This window comes from Mya arenaria, chromosome 4 (genome assembly GCF_026914265.1).
Source record: "Mya arenaria isolate MELC-2E11 chromosome 4, ASM2691426v1".
NCBI lineage: Eukaryota > Metazoa > Mollusca > Bivalvia > Myida > Myidae > Mya > Mya arenaria.
Genome location: NC_069125.1, coordinates 33,173,852 through 33,193,210, shown reverse-complemented (window position 1 = coordinate 33,193,210; position 19,359 = coordinate 33,173,852). Strand labels below are relative to the sequence as shown.

Below are 19,359 nucleotides of genomic sequence, written 5' to 3'. Positions count from 1 at the left end.
TGTTTTCGGTAATGTTTACATATAATAATTGGTTCATATCTACGGTGGTTTTGAACCTTACTTGCTATACCTCATTTTCTTTTTGTTGCTGTTTATTTTCAATTTGTTGTTTTTCTCTGGCATTTTCAATGTTGTTGTTTACATTATTAATTTCATAAATTTGCATAGTTATTTCTTAAAAGTCTGTGTTTTGAAAAAAGTTGTGCATGAAAAAAATAAGCAAATTACACACCAAACGTCGAATGGCCATTGTGTCAATTGCTGCATCACCGACACCAACAAACATGTATACTCTACTTGTAATATACATGTACTTTTTTCAAGTCAAGGGAAGCAAATCTTACAAAAGACGAAAAATGTAGTCCCGAGTTGTCTGCTATGAAATGATCGAGCCAGAGTAAGCGCATCAAGTTATCATTCACCAATATTTTTTTTTGTTATTTCACCGATATGTATGAAATAAATAATGATCTTATGTTGTTTCTCGTTTGGCAACGTTGAACTATATCGGTGTTCGAAATTGTTTCTATGAAACGGGATGGTAGTTTATTTCATTAAAATATTCCGTACCTTTATTTCGTTTAATCAACAGTCAGCATTTAATGACATTAATCAGGTTCATCTGAACATTTACACATAGGCTGGTCGAATTTGGGGTGAAATGCAGATATTCGCTAAAGGATGTTGATTTGTGAATAGAAACCATAAATTTAACATTGTTTTAGAAGAAAACGCATGAATAAATGCTTTAAAAAAGAAATTAATTTTAGGCCGCTAGGCCACCAGACCGCTAACTTCACGCCGCTAGGCCGCCAGGTTGATTGACTTTTTTGAAGAAAACAATGATAATCTCTTCATGATGATAATTTGAGCATTAAAACAGTTAATGTATCATTGTTTTAAAAGAAGAGGCATGTATACCTGCTTTGAAATAGAATACCATTTTAGGCCACTAGGCCGCCGGGCCGCTTGATCGACTTTTTTGAAAAGATGTTGATAATTGTTAATAGTGATAATTTGTGCAATACATGTACTTTTTCAAGTCAAGGGAAGGAAATCTTACAAAAGACGAGACAAAGTAGTCCTGAGTTGTCTGCTATGAAATGATCGAGCCAGATCAAGTTATCATTTACCAAAATGTTATTTATTATTTCACCGATATGTATGAAATAAATCATGATCTAATGTTGATTCTTGTTTGGCAACGTTGAACTATATCGGTGTTTGTATTAAACGGGGCGGTAGTTTATTTCATTCAAATAGTCCGTACTTTTATTTCATTTAATCAACAGTCAGCCGTTATTGGTTTTAATCAGGTTCAACTGCACATTTACACATACGCTGGACTAGAAGACACAGTTCAATCTCAAACACTATGCTGGTTAAAGGGTTATTAGGATGCATTTGACAAACTAAATAGTTTTGTTTCTAAATAGATTAGTCTAGTGCATCGAAAGTGAACAGTCTTAGTCATTAAAGTGATTCTTGTATTTAAAATCAATACATACACATGTATGGCAAACATAAATTTTGAGTAATAAACCTTCTTACTAAAATGCATTTATGGAAATATTATTAACTGATAACAATATTGTAACCGTGTATTCAATAGCTGAAATTGCACAAATGTAAAACTCACACCATAAAAGCAACTCGAAAATAAGAAATAGTTCTTTATTGTCAAATAGCTATAAAATCTTTTAAACATATTCTCGTTTGCATAAATACATGATATCAATCGAACATTTGTAACGTGTGTGCTGAAATTAAGCAATTTGTTTAAGATAGAAAATATGTTTGAGATAAAACCCGTTCAATCCAAAATATTATAGGTAAAACTTAAGAATATATTTCTTCGATGACAACACGGAATTGACAATAATGTTTTTGAACAGAACTATTTAAGTTAGGTACGGAACAATATAAAAAAGTAATTAAAAAGCGGTATAACTATTGTTTATATGTTGTTGATATATGCATACAAAAGCATACAACGTGTGAAACATATTTACATAACAAAATGCCACCCGACAAATCAGGAAATCCAACGCAATGGCTTGAAGCTCAACCGATCTGCCAGGAGCAATTTTGTTTATGGTTGCTTCTGATGAAGCTTCAACGTCACCTTTTTTATCTTAGTGTATTCTTCTCTTACCATATTGGGAATGAGCCTTTGTGATTGGGAAAAATGTCCCGTCTTTATTAAATTGGGAATTAAAATTTTGCCTGTAAATTATAAAGAATGCTTAAAATTAATGACGGGATAATATTGATTATACCGACTCCTACATACAAAAATGGTCTGAGGGTTTAAACATTTAGTTTTTAAAACGTAAAATTGGGATTTATACTTTTACGTTCGGGGAAAAAGTATTTCAATACCAAATTAGTGTGAGAAAAATACACTGTATCTTAAAATAAAGGCCATTCACCTCATGTTATTTCAAACGAATTGTTTTTAGTGACGGAATTCAAATTTAACAATTCATAGGATGGAGCTCTTGTTGACGTGCAGGAACCTTCTTACGATCATATATGCAGCCGTGTATTAAATACCACCGTTAAGCTATTTGATATGATGTATTTGTTGAAAGCTATCGGTTTGCATCTTTGTTCACGTAAGAATAGTTGGATGTTACAAATTAAGTCTTGTTGGTTTTGACTATCTCATAACGATTCTTGCACATTGATGATATGAGCTGGAAGGCTTTTCATTAGAGATCTTAGTCGAAGAATATTCGTTAACTGAACTTAATGGCATGTTGTTTTTTTCAATTGTTTTATGAACAGGTTTATGAACAGGTATTCAATATTTGTCTTAATTAGACTTAAGAACGATGCATCTAATCGGCTAACTGGTAATTCATAAATGACCAATAGTATGAATAGGGGCAATGATGTATGGTCAAAATAATTATTTAAGTAGAATATTGAATACTTTCTTAGAAATTCTGGTTGCTAATTTTGCAGATTTTGCATAGTTTATGCACCAGTCAATTGTTTTCACGACCCACTCCCCAGGTCCTGGGAAAAGCGGGGACATTGGTTTCAATTTTTATAAAATCCCCGCCCTACGGGCTCAAACTGCTGGTAAAATGTACGCCAAATGCCCCCACACCCTGGTGACATCCTAGGTAAGGCCCATCCCCCGCTATTTTTTTCTGCGTGAAAACAAAACCATAGCATTCACTCGACTCTGCGGTGACACATCCAAGTTAAAACATGGCCCATATCCCCGCTATCCCCTGTATACCCCCATACCTGGGGGCGTGGTTACATGGACTGGTTCATTAGATGATTAATGTAAACGACTAAGATCCTTAAATGAAGCAAGCCCAGATGGAAATAATCAAAATCACTATTCAGAGTCCATTGCCAGTCTTATTTCGTTTCCAATGCGGATATCATTCTCCTCCTGATGCACTGCTAGTTTACATGCGCAGGTAACTGAGGACAAGGCAGCCTAGCATCGCTACAATCGAAGCTTTGATACCGTCCGATCCTCCCGCTGAAAATATTACAAATTATTATTATACAATTGTCTGCAATTATATATAAGCGTACCTTGTTTCCTTTTTTGACAATGACATAATAACTTTGCTACTTAGCTACTCTAATGGCGACTTTTGTTACAAGCGGGTGACTTTTATCACTAGCAGATCAATGGGGGGGGGGGAGGCGAACTCGTCGCGCGCCCTCCCTTAAATCGTCCAATACAATACCGTAGAAAGACATTAATAAAATACTCTCAAAATACACCATTTAGGAATAGAAATCGTTAAACCTTTCTTTTCAATTATTTCAATGTATTCACCTCTAACGTCAGTTCTGGGATCCACCCATGGAAATGGCTACTTTGTCCAAAGAAAAAAATTCAAAAATATAATAGGAAAAACGGGGACAAGGGTCAAGTTCCGTTTGGTTGTTGCCCAGGGCCGTTATTCATGAAACTTCTGAAGTAATTACAATACCCATGTCAAGTTCTTGCAATATTTCTGTCTCACATCAAACGTGATGTATAAAGTTTTGTTTTTTTTCAACAACAAAATGTTATGATTTTTTATCAAAATAGTATTTACCAACTCATTATATTATATGACCAATGAGATAATAAATTAAAGAAACTAACTGAAATTCGGAAATGATTTAAGTTATTTTCTGAATTATACCGGTCCTGATCTTCAGGACTGCTGAAGTTTCAACATATTTTTTTCAGAACAAATCGTGTATATTTATGTTAACACTTACTCATGCTGCAAAGTTTCGAGGTATTGATGGAGTAGCCGGATTTACACATACACATGTCCTTCACACACTCGGAATTGGCGTCCAAAGCTGTACACGTAGCGTCCGCGGCACATGCTGAAAAAACATTTACCACCGTGGGTTAATTTAAGGTATTCAACCCACACATATGTGAATAATTAGATGCCTTGTGATCCCATATATCATATAACTTTGGTATCATTTGAAAAGGTTTTGTGTGCGCAAAAGATACAAATTAATACAGAAAAATAAGTACACTTATTAATTGAGTGTTTATATTCTTCAAAGATCGCGAAATATGTCAAAATTTTATGTTCGGTTTCAGCTCAAATATACATTATATAATAATTTACGTATATATACTTATGCATGATGTACTTGTACTTGACACTATATCATTATTAGAAAACAGCAAACTTGTACCCTTCAATTGATACCCCAAACTATGTGGTCACGAAGTATCAACATTTCAAATTAAGTTAAGTTTATTGATCAGAAAACTATTGTATTTAGAACTTTGATATTCTTTTAAGAATTTACCATGAGGTCGAAGAAGGTGGTTTTACTTAGAAAACTATATCAACTTATAGCCAGTCTTATTTCTAATCCCTGCATCTATGGTTACACATTTTTGTCCGAATTCATTTCCAGGTACAGTAAAAACCAGCTATGTCGAAGTTGTAAGGACCTCTCAAAATACTTCGAGATAACGAACATTCGACATAACCAAACTATATATAGTGTGTAAATAAACGGGAAAAAATAATAATCGAAAAATGTTCGATTTAACCAGGGGCCGTTTCAATAAGCAACTTAAATTGAACTGAAATTTGAGATAAGAAACTAGGTGTTGTGATTGGCCGGTATATTTAGCTGACCAATAGGCTGAACTGAATCATCGAGGCATGTCTAAGGATAAGGATAAGGTCAATATTGAATGCAGGCACAGAATAGCGCAATAATAGAGTTCATCATAGCGAGCTTAGACTGTGTGTGCGTCGTTTTCTTACACTTAAAGTAGCACGATGTCCCTCCTGAAACGTCAAAAATATCTCCGCAAGCACAAACAGGGGCAGACGGAGTTGTCGTTGTGTCACAGTAGCCTCCAAGAAGATGCATGCATTCACCACCTGCGGATGAGCAAGTAGCTCCGACTCCTGAAATTAAAGTTACACTCTTATTCAAAATCAATACATACATATGTATAACAAACATCAATTTTGACTGTTAAACCTTTAACTATTTAGCAAATAATGCATTTATGGAAAATATTAATTACTGATAACAAGATTGTAAACGTGTATCTAATAGCAGAAAGCGCAAAAATATTAAAAGTTTTGTGAATGCTAAAAGATTTACTGTAGTCTACTATTGCCTCATAAGGTAGAAATACCACGTTTTATGCTCATTTCTTTCAAATAAAACTCCGTATCCTTCATAAGAACCTTTTATTTCTTATTTATCTATCATTTTTGGAATATTTGGGCAATATTATTAAATGTGGTAAATCTTATTTGGGTGTAAGAGTGCATCTTTAAGCTTGTATGAAAATAACTTCATTACTGATAACTGCATCAAATGTCAGTTGTTATGTATCATAACAGGGAAAGGAACTCTATTAGTTTATTTCTCACGTTCCAATCCTGAAATTTGAGTATGTGTTTGTATTGAATTGTTATTTATTTTGCTCAATAAAATATGTTTAAACCAAACCAGTTGCTAAGAGTGTGTTTTACTGGTGATTGTATGCACATTCGAAGCTCCTCAACCATTCTTATCGAAAACAACCTTGGATGTATATGGACGGTATACATACTCAGAAAACGGTACGTTTAAGTCCGCTGCAAGTAGTTCGCGTAGTAATTTAATTTAGCAGTTAAACTTAATGACTTAATTCTTGAAAATCTTTATTATGTTTGCAATGGTACACTTCATTTGCAATCAATTTAAACTTATATTTACAAATTCAAGCTAATACACAACGTTTAATAAATGGTATTATTAAAAAATACGAACTACTTCTACATTTATACCGGCATACATCCGAGGTTGTTTTCGATAAAAACGGCCGAGGAGTTCCGAATGCTTTATCCATGGTTTAACGTAAAAAACAAGATTACCCAAACGGATGTAAACATTCGTCTGTTTGCGGTATTCTCCCTCAGTCTAAAGGGTCATAAATCGACTGTAGCCTAATTACGATTGGTGGGAATTACCTTTGCAAAAAATAAACCAAGTTTCAATATCTGGAAACATATATTATTATTGTAATCATGCTGAAAAATTATCAAAATGACGACGACGGTAACAAGTAGTGTTGGGAATCGGTTGCAATTTTACTATCGATGATCGGTTCCACTTAAGTAACCGATTATCGATAGTACAGTCGGTTTTTAAAATACTAGATAGTACCTGAGTTGTAGTTTTATTCATGTACAGCATCAAACTCTTAATCATTATAAGCATAAACCTTATGTCTATGATTGATTGAAGTTATTAAGTGTTGTTGTATAAAAAATAGTTTATTTTCTTGCTCATTATGGTTTTCATCAGCCATTTTTTTAAAGATAACATCTGAACACTTACTAATATTTTTTTTTCGATAATCGATTATAGTTAAATACTATCGATTGTCGCCGATTTCAGGCCCAACCAATCGATTTTCGATTATAATCGATCATCGATACATCACTAGTAACAAGCCTATCATAATGCCTTGAATTCTTTTTTTCGAAAATCAGACGAGCTAACAAACACTGTTTTACCTGGTTGACACTTGTTGCTTGTCCCGTCGGCAAATATTTCATAGTTTGCCACACACTCGCATTCGTTGCTGGAACCTCCCGTGCACGCCGAGTTGGAATCTAACGCCTCACAAGTCGCATCAGCGGTACAGGCTGGAAAAATAGCCATGCAAAACCGTATGATTCACAATGACGATTTGTATCCATAACGCTAATGTTGTACAAATTAAAAAAACTCTCAAAATACAAGCGTTCGATGATAGTAATGAAATTAAATGTGTGTTCAAAATCATGATTGGCAGTTCGAAACAATTATTAGTTTTCACTATAATTATACATTTTCTGTTTGGGTGCTGTTCCAGATGCCGTCTAACTAGCAGGGACATATTTGATTTTTCCTTAAACAGTTAAAACTAAACATGTTTCGTTACGTGTGTTCTTAATGTCCACGAAATATCTGCACCTTCTCCTGTGGGACATTCACTAAACAGTTTAAACTACACACTGCATGTTTCGTCGTGTGTGTTCTAAATGTTAATGGGATATCCGTACCTCCACATGTGGGACTTTCACTAGACAGTTAAAACTATACATCGCCTGTTGCGCTTCATTAGTTCTTGGTGCTGATGAAATATCTCCATCACCACACGTGGGACTTTTAAAAGATTGTGAAAGCTATATAGTTCACGTTTCGTTGTGTATTTCATGTTTCGTTGTGTATTTCATGTTTCGTTGTGTATTTCATATTTCTTGTGAATTTCATGTTTCGTTAATGTGGATAGAATACCTGCACCACCACAAGTGGGAATTACAAAAAGTGAAAACTATACATTACATGTTATGTATTGTGTGTTCTTAATGCCGATAATATTGCTGCACGACCGCATATTGAACTTTCCTCATGAAATGTTGCACTTTCAATTACCTGTCACGGAGCATGTTGTGCCAGACGCCGTTGTAATAGCTGCACAGCCGCATTCGGGACTTGCGACAGCAATGTTGCAGTAGCCCCACGTAATAGGTGTACATTGGTAGCCATCAGAAGTGCAGGTTGCGCCAACAACTGAACATGTGAGTGAATTTGACAGAATTATTTCATGCCAACATGTACCATTTTTTCTTCTGCTCGTACAAACTACCCCATACGTTCGGAACTCCTTAGCCATTTTCATCAAAAACATGCTTGAGTGTATATGGATTTTATGCCGGTTCACCGGTAGAAGTGAAATTTTAAATACTATTCTAAATCAATTGTAGTGTTTTAACGTGTATTTTATACTAAGTTAAAATTTATCGCCAATAAAGATTTTGATTGCGTAAATAATTAAATTCACAAAAGAAAAGGCATTAAGTTTAACTGCTAAATTGAAAAAAAAACATCACGATCTACTTGCAGAGTAGTTAAATGTTGGGATTTCTGACAAAGTTATTCCGTCAAAATTGTCCGGAGTTGTTTTCGATGGCTATTGTTTGAGAAGTTCCGAATGTACATCATAACGTTTGATGTAAATGTCAGCATATTCAAATTAAAATAAGCTTTAACAATAAACTTTTCATGACTGTGAAATTCTGACACTGGCAATTTCGATTTCATGACTAACATCGTTAAATAAAATTCCGTAAATTTTCCGTAGAACATTATTATCCGTTAAATATCATAACGTTTTTTAACGGTCACTCTTAAAACATTTCCTACTTTTTGAATTATGCGGAGGAAAGTAAGACGTTGCATCACGACAATTTGGTAGAATCGAGAGTCAAATACGGGCATTTGGAATTGAGAGAACGCTACGACTTTGTTGAAACTGTTTACTGTTTATCTTTTCATTAAACTATATTACGACGACATTTTTTAATACATATGAACTCCCCGTTACATATTCACATATTTTAATATAAATAAGTACAGATGGAACATTTGTTTCAAATCTGGCTAGAAATATTGCGGATGAAAAGAGTATCCAATAAACTTTCGGAGTAGAAATCAGATAACGACTATGGCGTTTACGAGGTTGTTAATTTTAACAATGTTCTGCACAATCGGCCCAATGAGAAGAACATTTTCCATACCGTTAGCAGTACAAGAACTGGCACCAGAGCTTCCTGTATACCCATAGCCACAGGAACACACAGGATTGGTTAGCACTGTGTTGCACTCGCCTTCTGCAATGTCGTTACATTCACCTCCTCCAGGTGTGCAGCTATCCCCAACGGCTGTAATTAACAGTGAATATGACGATTATGATATAATACGATATAAACAATACCACATTTACCTTTATGACCTATACGGTTCTATAGATAGATTGCCATAACTGACCAATAGGACCATATATATTGACCTGTCTATATATTGATTGCCCTATTGACCTTAAGGATTTTATAGAGACATATCTATTGATACATTGGCTAATTGACTTAAGGGTCCAATTTTGATATGTCTACATGTCTATATATAGATTGCCCAATTGACCTTATAGAAACATGTCTATAGATTGATTGGCTAATTGACCTAATTAATTGATCTAATTTTGACATGTATATATATAGAAAGCAATAACTGACCAATAGGAACACATATTGACATGTCTTTATATAGATTTGCTCCGGTTGATCGTATAGTGACCGATTGTCATTATTGACTAATAAGACTAAACATTTACCTGTCTGTATATATATTGCCTTAGTGAACGTAAATATCTAATAGTGCCATGTCTATAGATAGGTTGCAATAATTGACTAAAAGGGGCTAATATTGACCTCTCTATATAAAGATTGCCCTATTATTTCAAGGATTTTAAAGTGATATGCTTATAGATAGATCGGCTAATTAATGTAAGGATTTTAAAGTGACACGCTTATAGATAGATCGGTAAATTGACTTAAGGATTTTAAAGTGACATGCTTAAAGATAGATTGGCTAATTGACGTAAGGATCTTATATTGACATGTTTAAAGATAGATCGGTTGATTGATCTTAGGATCCTATATTGACGTGTTTAAAGATAGATCGGCTAATTGATCTTAGGATCCTATATTGACGTGTTTAAAGATAAATCGGCTAATTGACGTAAGGATCTTATATTGACATGTTTAAAGATAGATCGGCTGATTGATCTTAGGATCCTATATTGACGTGTTTAAAGATAGATCGGCTAATTGATCTTAGGATCCTATATTGACGTGTTTAAAGATAGATCGGCTAATTGATCTTAGGATCCTATATTGACGTGATTAAAGATAGATCGGCTAATTGATCTTAGGATCCTATATTGACGTGTTTAAAGATAGATCGGCTGATTGATCATTGGATTTTATATTGACATGTCTATTTATAGTTTGCCATAATTAACCAATACAAACAAATATTGACCTGTCTATGTATATAGATGAATTACTATTCCGACTCTTGATCAATAATACTGACCTTTGACACAGCAATTCGTATAAATCATTCATGGAAACCCCTCTTATGCTTATCATATGTCTTTCTAGCACCAACATGGGGTTTCCATGAACGAACTATACGGAATGTTGGAGCAACAGAAAACTTTTATCAAGGTCGTCTGCCGCCATAGAAAAACGGACAGGTTGTCATATCGTCATTACTTCGTTATAACTAGGGATATCTCTGTATGCTATGTGGTAGGAATCAGAGATAAAAAAAAGATACTTTCTATAATTATATATATATTATCCTTAATTTATAGGATTATTAATATAAACATTATATAGCATCATTTTAAACGACGCTCCTCCTATGAAAATTTATTTCACCAATGCAAAAAGACTCGCGGCCGACCGCGGTGCTGACATGTATATTTGTAAATTCAAGCTCAAAATATTAAAAAAGGATCATTTTAAGTTGCGTTACGAGTGCTTTTTCTGACATGAATAGGATTGTTTTGCCATTTTTGAAAAAAGTTATGAACAATGCATCTATTAGCTATACATTTCAGATGGCGATATTTCATTGTTACTAAATTAATTTAACATCAAACACACAAAAACAAAAAAATCAATGGCTTGAAACGATGTTTTTAAAGCATGTATGTACTTACTTTTTGCTGTACAGGCCCCAGCAGTCGTTGCCTCAAACTGAGCCTCACAGGCGCATGTGCCTGACACTGTGTTACATACGGTGTCAGATGTCTGTGCACAATCGGCGTCGCTGGAGCAAGAAGAGCCAACCACTGAAGCGAAAATGTGTATAAAAAATATTACGCAAGGTTATATTCCCACAGAAAATTATGTTGAAAAAAATAAACAATAACAAAAAACGAAGAGTTACTTGTATCAAAAGACTATATCTTCTGTGAATGACTCGTATATGGTGGTACCAATTAAATGATTGTCTTATTTTAGTGTGTGTATACCACGTGATAAATTACGTCATAAATGCTACGCCGGAAGGTAACATTTTGCTTAAAATAAAGACTTAAATTAAAGATAACTTTTCTTTTACTACACCATTTTAAATAAAACATAGGGCAGTCTATGCCGCTGAAAGAGCCCCACCTTCGTGTTATTACAGACGTTTGATAAGGTGATTAGTTTCATCAAATACTTCGACGAACCTGTTTCCCAAATAATGTTTTGACAGTAATCCGTCAGACGGCCGTATTGTGAAATGGTTTGTCGAAGTGTTTTAAGAAACTAAACTCTCAATCAAACTCTGGTAAAAGACCGAAGGCGGGGCTCTGTAAGCGGCGTAGACTGCGCTATGTTTCATAAAAATGTTGACGAAATAGTAAAGTTATCTTTGTTTAAAGGCTTCATCCGAAGCAATATATTGCCTTCCGACGCAGCATTTAAGACGCAATTTATCACGTGGTATGTACACACACTGTATTTGTATTTAACAAGAGATGTTTGACTGTGAACCATGTATCGCTCCATAATAGCAGCCAAATAGTGAGTTCGCATCAAATATCTGTGGAGTTATTTATGGTGATGGTCAACATCCATTTCAAGTATGATAATAATGAATATACAAATGCAGTTATTGATAAGTTCTAAATATTAAAGGGGATGTTACTATAGTATAGCCACAAAAATAGATCTTGAGCTCGACAGGCGATAGATTCACGCCGTCATGTCTCTATATCCAGGCCGTTAGGCGTACGACTTCACGCCGTTAGGACGCTAGGCTCATCAATGAATAGAGTATATACTTATATACATATATACGCTTTGATTGCAAAATGTATATATCACAGCCTGTCGATAATATTGAAACCAATTAAGATACTAGTTGAACACAGTAACACAAGTCGTTGAGACACGAAACCGTCATTTGGTGAGACACAATTGTTTTTTTTGCCATAGAAAAGGGACCATAGGCAATAGACAAAATACATCGGAGCAGATCAGAACAAAAAAGTACTAGAAAAGCATAAAAAAGTCATCATCGTAAAAATACAGTCATGTATACGAATATAACATGTGACTGTAATTACTCACATTGCGATAACATTGGTATTTCCTTTATGTATAGATAAAAACAATGGACACCACAGGGATATGGAAGCGTTCCGTTGTAAATGTAAATATACAAACAGAATCGGAACTATGAACATATACTGAGGCTATATTTATAAAGCTTCCGTGGATTACATTACTGGCTAATTGGAGTAGAACACCCGAATATCTCGAAGGGAAGACATAGCCAGAGTAGAACACCCGTATATCTCGAAGGGAAGACATAGCCAGAGTAGAACACCCGTATATCTCGAAGGGAAGACATAGCCAGAGTAGAACAACAACGTTCATTGGTTAGAAGCCATAACTCGCTTACTTGTGAGTAAAACATTCACATGCCTTTAAAGGCCTAGTTTAAGACTTCTTTAAGTGACCCCCCCCCCCTTACTCACCCTCCCCCCCCCCCAAAAAAAAAGAAAAAGATCTCTGATCTTGGTATCCTGCTGTGCAGTTTTGAAAGTTTATTATAGAAATGGACCCTAAATGGCCCTGAGCCAATAAACCAATATATAGGAAATTAGCCTCTACTGTGACACAAGTGCAATTAGCAGGAGATGCACAGCATGGGATTATCATGCCAAACATTTCTTAAACTAGGCCTTTAAGTGGCAGATCCGTGGTTTTATGAGTAAGGCACCTGATCAACAACCCTGGGTTCTGAGGTCTGATTGCAGCCTTACTACATATAATGTACTAAGCGTCTTCCGGGAGGAATGTTACAACAGGCTCCCAAATGACATTGGAAATAAACTTCAGTGTACGTTATTATCTAAAGAGCGGGGATATATTTGAAAAGGGGTATCTTCTGTTCTTAACTATGTCCACAACCTTACATGATAGAAACTGCCCATGCAACGTACCTTTAGCGATGCATTCATTCTGATCGTCGGCGCCTGTTAGTTCATAACCTTGACTGCAGGCACATTCTGTAGAGCTGACACACTCAGAGTTCGTATCTGCTGTGCCGCACACGGAATCGTCACTCGAACAATCTGTTGTTAAATTTAGTTTAAACATATTTTATTGCACGGCGATTCATTTACACAATACATGATGATGAGAACAACAAAGAAACAGAAACAGTGCAATGTAACAAAGCTTACTTTCATATAAAATGACATGTAAAGGGATTGGGTCACGAGTTTATCGAACATTTGTTTCGGCCCTTTCCGTTGGTAATCAGATGTAAAATATATTAACATTAAGATTTCAATCTTAAAATAAGATTTTTATTCAATTCTATCTTTGGTTATAAAAGTAAATTTTGGTGCCTGGTGACCAATTTTATTTTTGTATTATTTAAAAGGAAATTGCTTCCAGATTACTTGAATGTATAATTTAAGACTTAAATTTCAACTAATGACTAATTGTTGCGGTCTGTACGTTTGTTGTTTACTTCTACTGAACCGGACGAAAAATTACTGTGGAATTCCAGCAAAACAATTTGCTAACGTGAGCGGCTGTAAGACTTTAAGATAACTCAGGACAGGTTTGGTACATGACATACTATTGGATAAGTTATCAATGTAAATTCCTGTATTTTTTTATAAACTTATATACTCAGTAATAACATCTTAATTTTGAAACAAATACAAACCTGTTGTTGATAGATAGAAGATGTTCTTTCACAGATTGACTGGTTTGACCTTTCTGTTATTTTTGTCTCAGAATAAATGTATTTTGGCATCAGTGCCTTCTGTCCAATCATAGCAGATAAAACACAGTCAATAGAGCAGATTTCTATTGTATGAAAAACTGCCGAAAACTCCTTTTTAAAGCGTTAGTAACGCTTTTATCCATAAAACCTCAATTTTCGAACGTATATATGAAAGACTGTGGTCTGATCTTTTGACAGCAGTCTCATATCACCGGTTTACAGACATTTACGCAAAAGTTCCATTCCAAAACCAAAAATATAAATTGTCAAAACGGTCAATCTGTGAGTGTGCAGCTTTTAAGCATACAGCATTATCATAAAAACTGTTTGTATTATTTTCCTGGTAAATTCACTGAAAAATACCTGGATGCTTTGACTGCAATTATACAATGGAAGATTCGGTATTATACTAACCCGTGAATCCACAGTCGTCGGAGCTTCCTTCCGTGGCGATGTCGACACATATGCAGTAATCATTAGTCACAGTGTCACAGAATGAGTTGGCAATGGCAGCGCACTCTTGTCCGCCAGCAGTGCACGTGGTGCCAGATACGGCTTTGGAATAAACGAAATAGTAGTAAAAATAACAATGGAGGTGCACTCGTTTACGCCACCAGTGCACGTGGTGCCGTATACGGCTTTGAAATAAACAAAATAATAGTAAATAGATAGAAATTCCGATAGAAATAAATTATAACATAATAAACTCCTTCAATTATCATTAAATTTTGAGCCCTGAACAAAAACAAGATGAGATGTAATTTTAAAAATACTGGTAATACCATTCACTCACAACAACTACAATTTCTCAACGCTACTAAATAAAAAAAAGAACTTATAATTGCTAGATAAACCGGCATATCACATACAATACATACTCATTATTTTTACAACATGATGCGCGCTGAATATAGGTAAAAATAAGCGGAATGCACACGTTTGGAATGTCTATGGACAAGCTTGCAAGAGATTGTGCGTACAATCTCCAGGTATATTATTTTGAATGAAATCTCTGCTACCACGCGTATCACGTGTAAGTTCCATGTGATCATAAGAACATTATTTTTAGCTCATGATTTCAGAAAATTGCTTTTTCTCCCACCTTCTTCTTGCATGTATAGGTCCGTTCTGCTTTGCTGGATGGGAAGTTTGAACTCCGGGGAAATGTTTTGTTCTTAAATACGCGTAGGATTGTTTAATAGTTTAATTTGAAACTAACTATGCATATTGACTTAATTGATCCTCAGACCCGGGTCGACGGTTCGCCACATACGGCTTTGATAGAGACAAAATAATGGTAAAAAACACAATGGAGGCGCACTCGTTTACGCCAGCAATGCACGTGGTGCCAGATACGGCTTTGTAATAGACAAAATAATGGCAAAAACACAATGGAGGCGCACTCATTTACGCCAGCAGAGCACGTGGTACCAGATACGGCTTTGTAATAGACAAAATAAAAGTAAAAAAACAATGGAGGCGCACTCGTTTACGCCAGCAGAGCACATGGTACCAAATACGGCTTTGTAATAGACAAAATAAATGTAAAAAACAATGGAGGCGCACTCGTTTACGCCAGCAGAGCACGTGGTGCCAGATACGGCTTTGTAATAGACAAAATAATGGGTAAAAATATTGGAGGCACACTCATTCCCACAAGCAGTGCTACCCGAGTCTTTCGTATAGATAACTTACCTGCTTGTCCGCCAGAGATGAATGACAGCAAGACAACAAACACTGTTGTTTTCGAACGTAACTGAAGGAAAAGTAATAATTCTACTTACAAGTACGAATGCAAATGATTTTAGGAAACTATCAATATTTGTTAAACACATTTAAAAATCGTTTACCTCTTAGTGTTAAAAACTGTTTATTATTTATGCACTCGTTTATTCGGCGTATAAAATTGGAGAATCCTCCTATGCTATATTCCTTAAAAGGACATCCTCTTCCTGAGAATTTAGAGGATTGCCATAACGTTGATTTTTCTGTTTTAAAATGATTTAACTTGACATAATTTTTATTCTGATTATTGATAATTGTAATTATATTTGTAATTTGAAACTAAATGTTTCATTCCTTTCAGACAACTTTAACTGCTACGTCGGAATTTTTGCTTCGAAGGAAGACATCAAACAAAGAATACTTCACTATTTCTTCACCATTTTAAATTAAACGTAGTACAGTCTACACCGCTTACAGAGCCCCACCTTCGGTCTTTTATCAGAGTTTGATTGAGAGTTAAGTTTCTTAAAACACTTCGACAAACCTTTTCACAAAACGGCCGTCTGACGGAGCACTGTCAAAACATTATTTTAGAAACAGGTTTTTCGAAGTGTTTGATGAAACTAATCATCTTATCAAACTCTGGTAATAACACGAAGGCGTGGCTCTTCAGGGGCATAGACTGTCCTTTGTTTCATTTAAAATGGTGTAGTAAAATAAAAGTAATCTTTGTTTTAAGACTTTATTTAAGCAATAATGTTTCCTTCCGATGTAGCATTTATGACGTAAATTATCACGTGGTATACACACTAATTGATCGACTACGTAGACCGATCTACAGGAGTTCATCGTCAAAAACAACTAACAGGAAAATACAGCAATTGCATTGTAAACATTAATCAACAAATAACTGATAAGATAATAATATTTTAAGAGATAAAGGATTATTGTTTGTTTCAATGTAAGATTGCATGTATTGTTACACAAAAACTGTCAGGTTACAGAACAATACAACATATAGTTTTAGGAGAAATGGAAGATACAGCTTCTTCTTATATTTGAGTAGTATTCTACAATGTTTGATATACAAAAATAAAATTAATGTTATACAGTATCGCAAATAAATTTAGGTGTCCCTAACTTCAGAAAGTCTTAATTTTGTCATTCAAGTAAGTTCAATATTTCTGTCTCATATTAAATGCTCGTTTTTGACCCAAACAAGAATTAAAGGCTATTTCACAAATGAACTATGTACGTTTGGTGTTTACTGTAAAAAAAAAATATTTTTTATTATATGCCTAAATGGATTAGAAAACGACATTTAATTGTAGTTTTTTTCGGAAATACGTGCCAAGTTGTAAGCGAACAAAACGTTTTGGAAATGACGTCGTTGAAATTGTGTGTGCTTACACTTGATATGAAAGAGCGATCTAATATCTCAAAAGTAGCAATTTATTATTTTCACAGTATGAAATTGTGAAGTATCATTTGTATGCCGCCTAAGAATCGGAGAGCATATACTAAGAATACATACAAAACGCAAATAACTTGCGAAAAGTATTCTCAGTGTTCTAACTCATGCCAACTGGATTGCCGAACAGGTTAATATTTATCAATAAAAAGAGCCATGCCAACCAAAAATCCATATTTATTACGAAACCGCCATATTTCCACGTAGTAATGAAAACAACCGCTTTACATCATTGTCATTAATTCTTTTTATTAAGCGATTTATTTTGAAGTTCGCGCATGCGCACTCGCTATTATAAAGGTATTCGCGTGGCACTTCGCACTGATCACTTAGGAAATTAATTTGTTGTTGATCTGCTGAACGATTTGTCGGCGCCGCTCTGCGCCTGGCTTACCGATTTCCTTTCCATTAAATTTAGTCATTTAGAAGTCAACACTAATATTAAAATGCATTCCGATGAAATAATGTTTAAACAAATACAAACAGTACGTATGTGTGTAGTTTTGTTACAGTCAAAGGTTGTTTGCAATTTATGAATTAAGACTCGTTCAGAGACATACTGTCGGCAAGGATTATTTTGAAACTCTTTTGATATTGAATTATTTTTCTTACTTTTATGAACATTAACTAAACAACAGCTGACAGATACTTATTTGAACACAATTAATGTAATAAACAATACAAATTCAAAACCGCGTTGCGAAAAGTTTTTATACGCCACAAGTTTATTAACAATAGACCTCTAATTTAGACACTTGATGATGTTGTATGATTGAAGCATTTTTTTGCTTTGCATTTCGCACATAATGATAAAAGATGTTTGACCCTTTGATACGTTAACGTGTCCCTTCGAGAAATAGTTAGTTTTATTTTAATGATTAAATCAGCAGGACACGCGCAATTTCAGGTTATTTATATTGACACTCTTATTCAAAATCAACACACATTTTGAGTGATAAACCTTTACTACAAACTAAATAATGCATTTATAAATGGAAAATATGAATTACTGATAACAAGATTGTAGCCGTGTATTTAATTGCTGAAAACGCAAAAATATTAAGTAATTGCTAAAATTTTGTGTGTGATCTAGTATCATCTTATAAGGTAGAAATACCGTGTCTCCTCATTTTCTTTCTTTCAAAAATAAACTCGCTATCCTTCATAAGAATCAATGTTTTCGATATGCATTCATCCTTTTTGGTTTACTAAAAAAATGGTATTAATCGTGGTAAATCTTATTCGGGAGTACAAGTGCATCTTTATGTGAGCAGGACACGCGTAATTTTAGGTTATTTAAGCTCTTCTAAATAGTTCAATGTGAATCCGTCCAGTGATTCCATTAGCGTTGGCTTGAGCCTAAACACTGGGATAACATAAAAAATGTCAACAAATAGTCAATAAATAAAATTTAATAAATAATAGGGCTTCGCAGAAACAGTATTCCGTAATATGATCAAAAATGTACATTTAATTATGATAAGACAAATAACAATTTTGAACGCCAAGAAGAGAAAAAGTCTCAGTTTTGCCATTACAAAAACACAATTCTATTCCATTTAATATTCATACATACAGAAGCGTCAGCCGCCATCGTGTATTCCCTTACTTCATCAACTTCAACAGCGAGAGTTAGCCTCTCGGCACCGGTATTTATACCCGCTGCTGGTTATGCGCAATCATCTCCATAACAATAATAACAAACACAGCAGGATTGCTCATATTTTGACGAACTTTGTACAAAATCGATGCTCCAAGTTTCAGTTTACCTTAACTGTGTTATTCTCTGGGCAGTTAATAATAACAACCTGACATTCCTTAATGTTTTTGCTTTGATAAATATTCTACTGAAAGGAAGTCATTTTTGCCTCTAGTGAGTTGTCCTTGTTAAAAATTTCTTTGATAAAACGCCGTTAGAGAAAACAGAGAATTTTCTAGCAGGCGATAAATGAAATGCGGCATTTTGATTTATTTGATCGCACTTTTGATTATTTACGTTAAAAGGGTAGTGGAAA

General features: G+C 34.6%; 1 protein-coding gene across 1 annotated transcript; it reads right to left on the bottom strand.

The window, feature by feature from the left end:
- Positions 1 to 1,900: 1,900 nt before the first annotated feature.
- On the bottom strand, positions 1,901 to 18,938 carry LOC128230761 (multiple epidermal growth factor-like domains protein 11). The gene is made up of 11 exons (XM_052943202.1): positions 18,921 to 18,938; positions 15,844 to 15,904; positions 14,563 to 14,703; positions 13,352 to 13,483; positions 11,072 to 11,203; positions 9,081 to 9,224; positions 7,936 to 8,073; positions 7,032 to 7,163; positions 5,277 to 5,423; positions 4,249 to 4,362; positions 1,901 to 3,508 (listed from the first exon to the last, which is right to left on the bottom strand). Exons 1-11 carry the CDS (start codon positions 18,936 to 18,938, stop codon positions 3,432 to 3,434), a joined length of 1,236 nt encoding a protein of 411 aa, XP_052799162.1. The 3' UTR covers positions 1,901 to 3,431.
- Positions 18,939 to 19,359: the final 421 nt, after the last annotated feature.

Excerpts from the sequence above, each read along its gene's own strand:
- LOC128230761 (XM_052943202.1), bottom strand. Across the intron at positions 9,225-11,071 it reads TGGGGCCTGTACAGCAAAAA|CCGTTGGGGATAGCTGCACA; the intron begins GTAAGTACATAC and ends TGTTAATTACAG. Across the intron at positions 7,164-7,935 it reads CACAACATGCTCCGTGACAG|CCTGTACCGCTGATGCGACT; the intron begins GTAATTGAAAGT and ends CTATTTTTCCAG.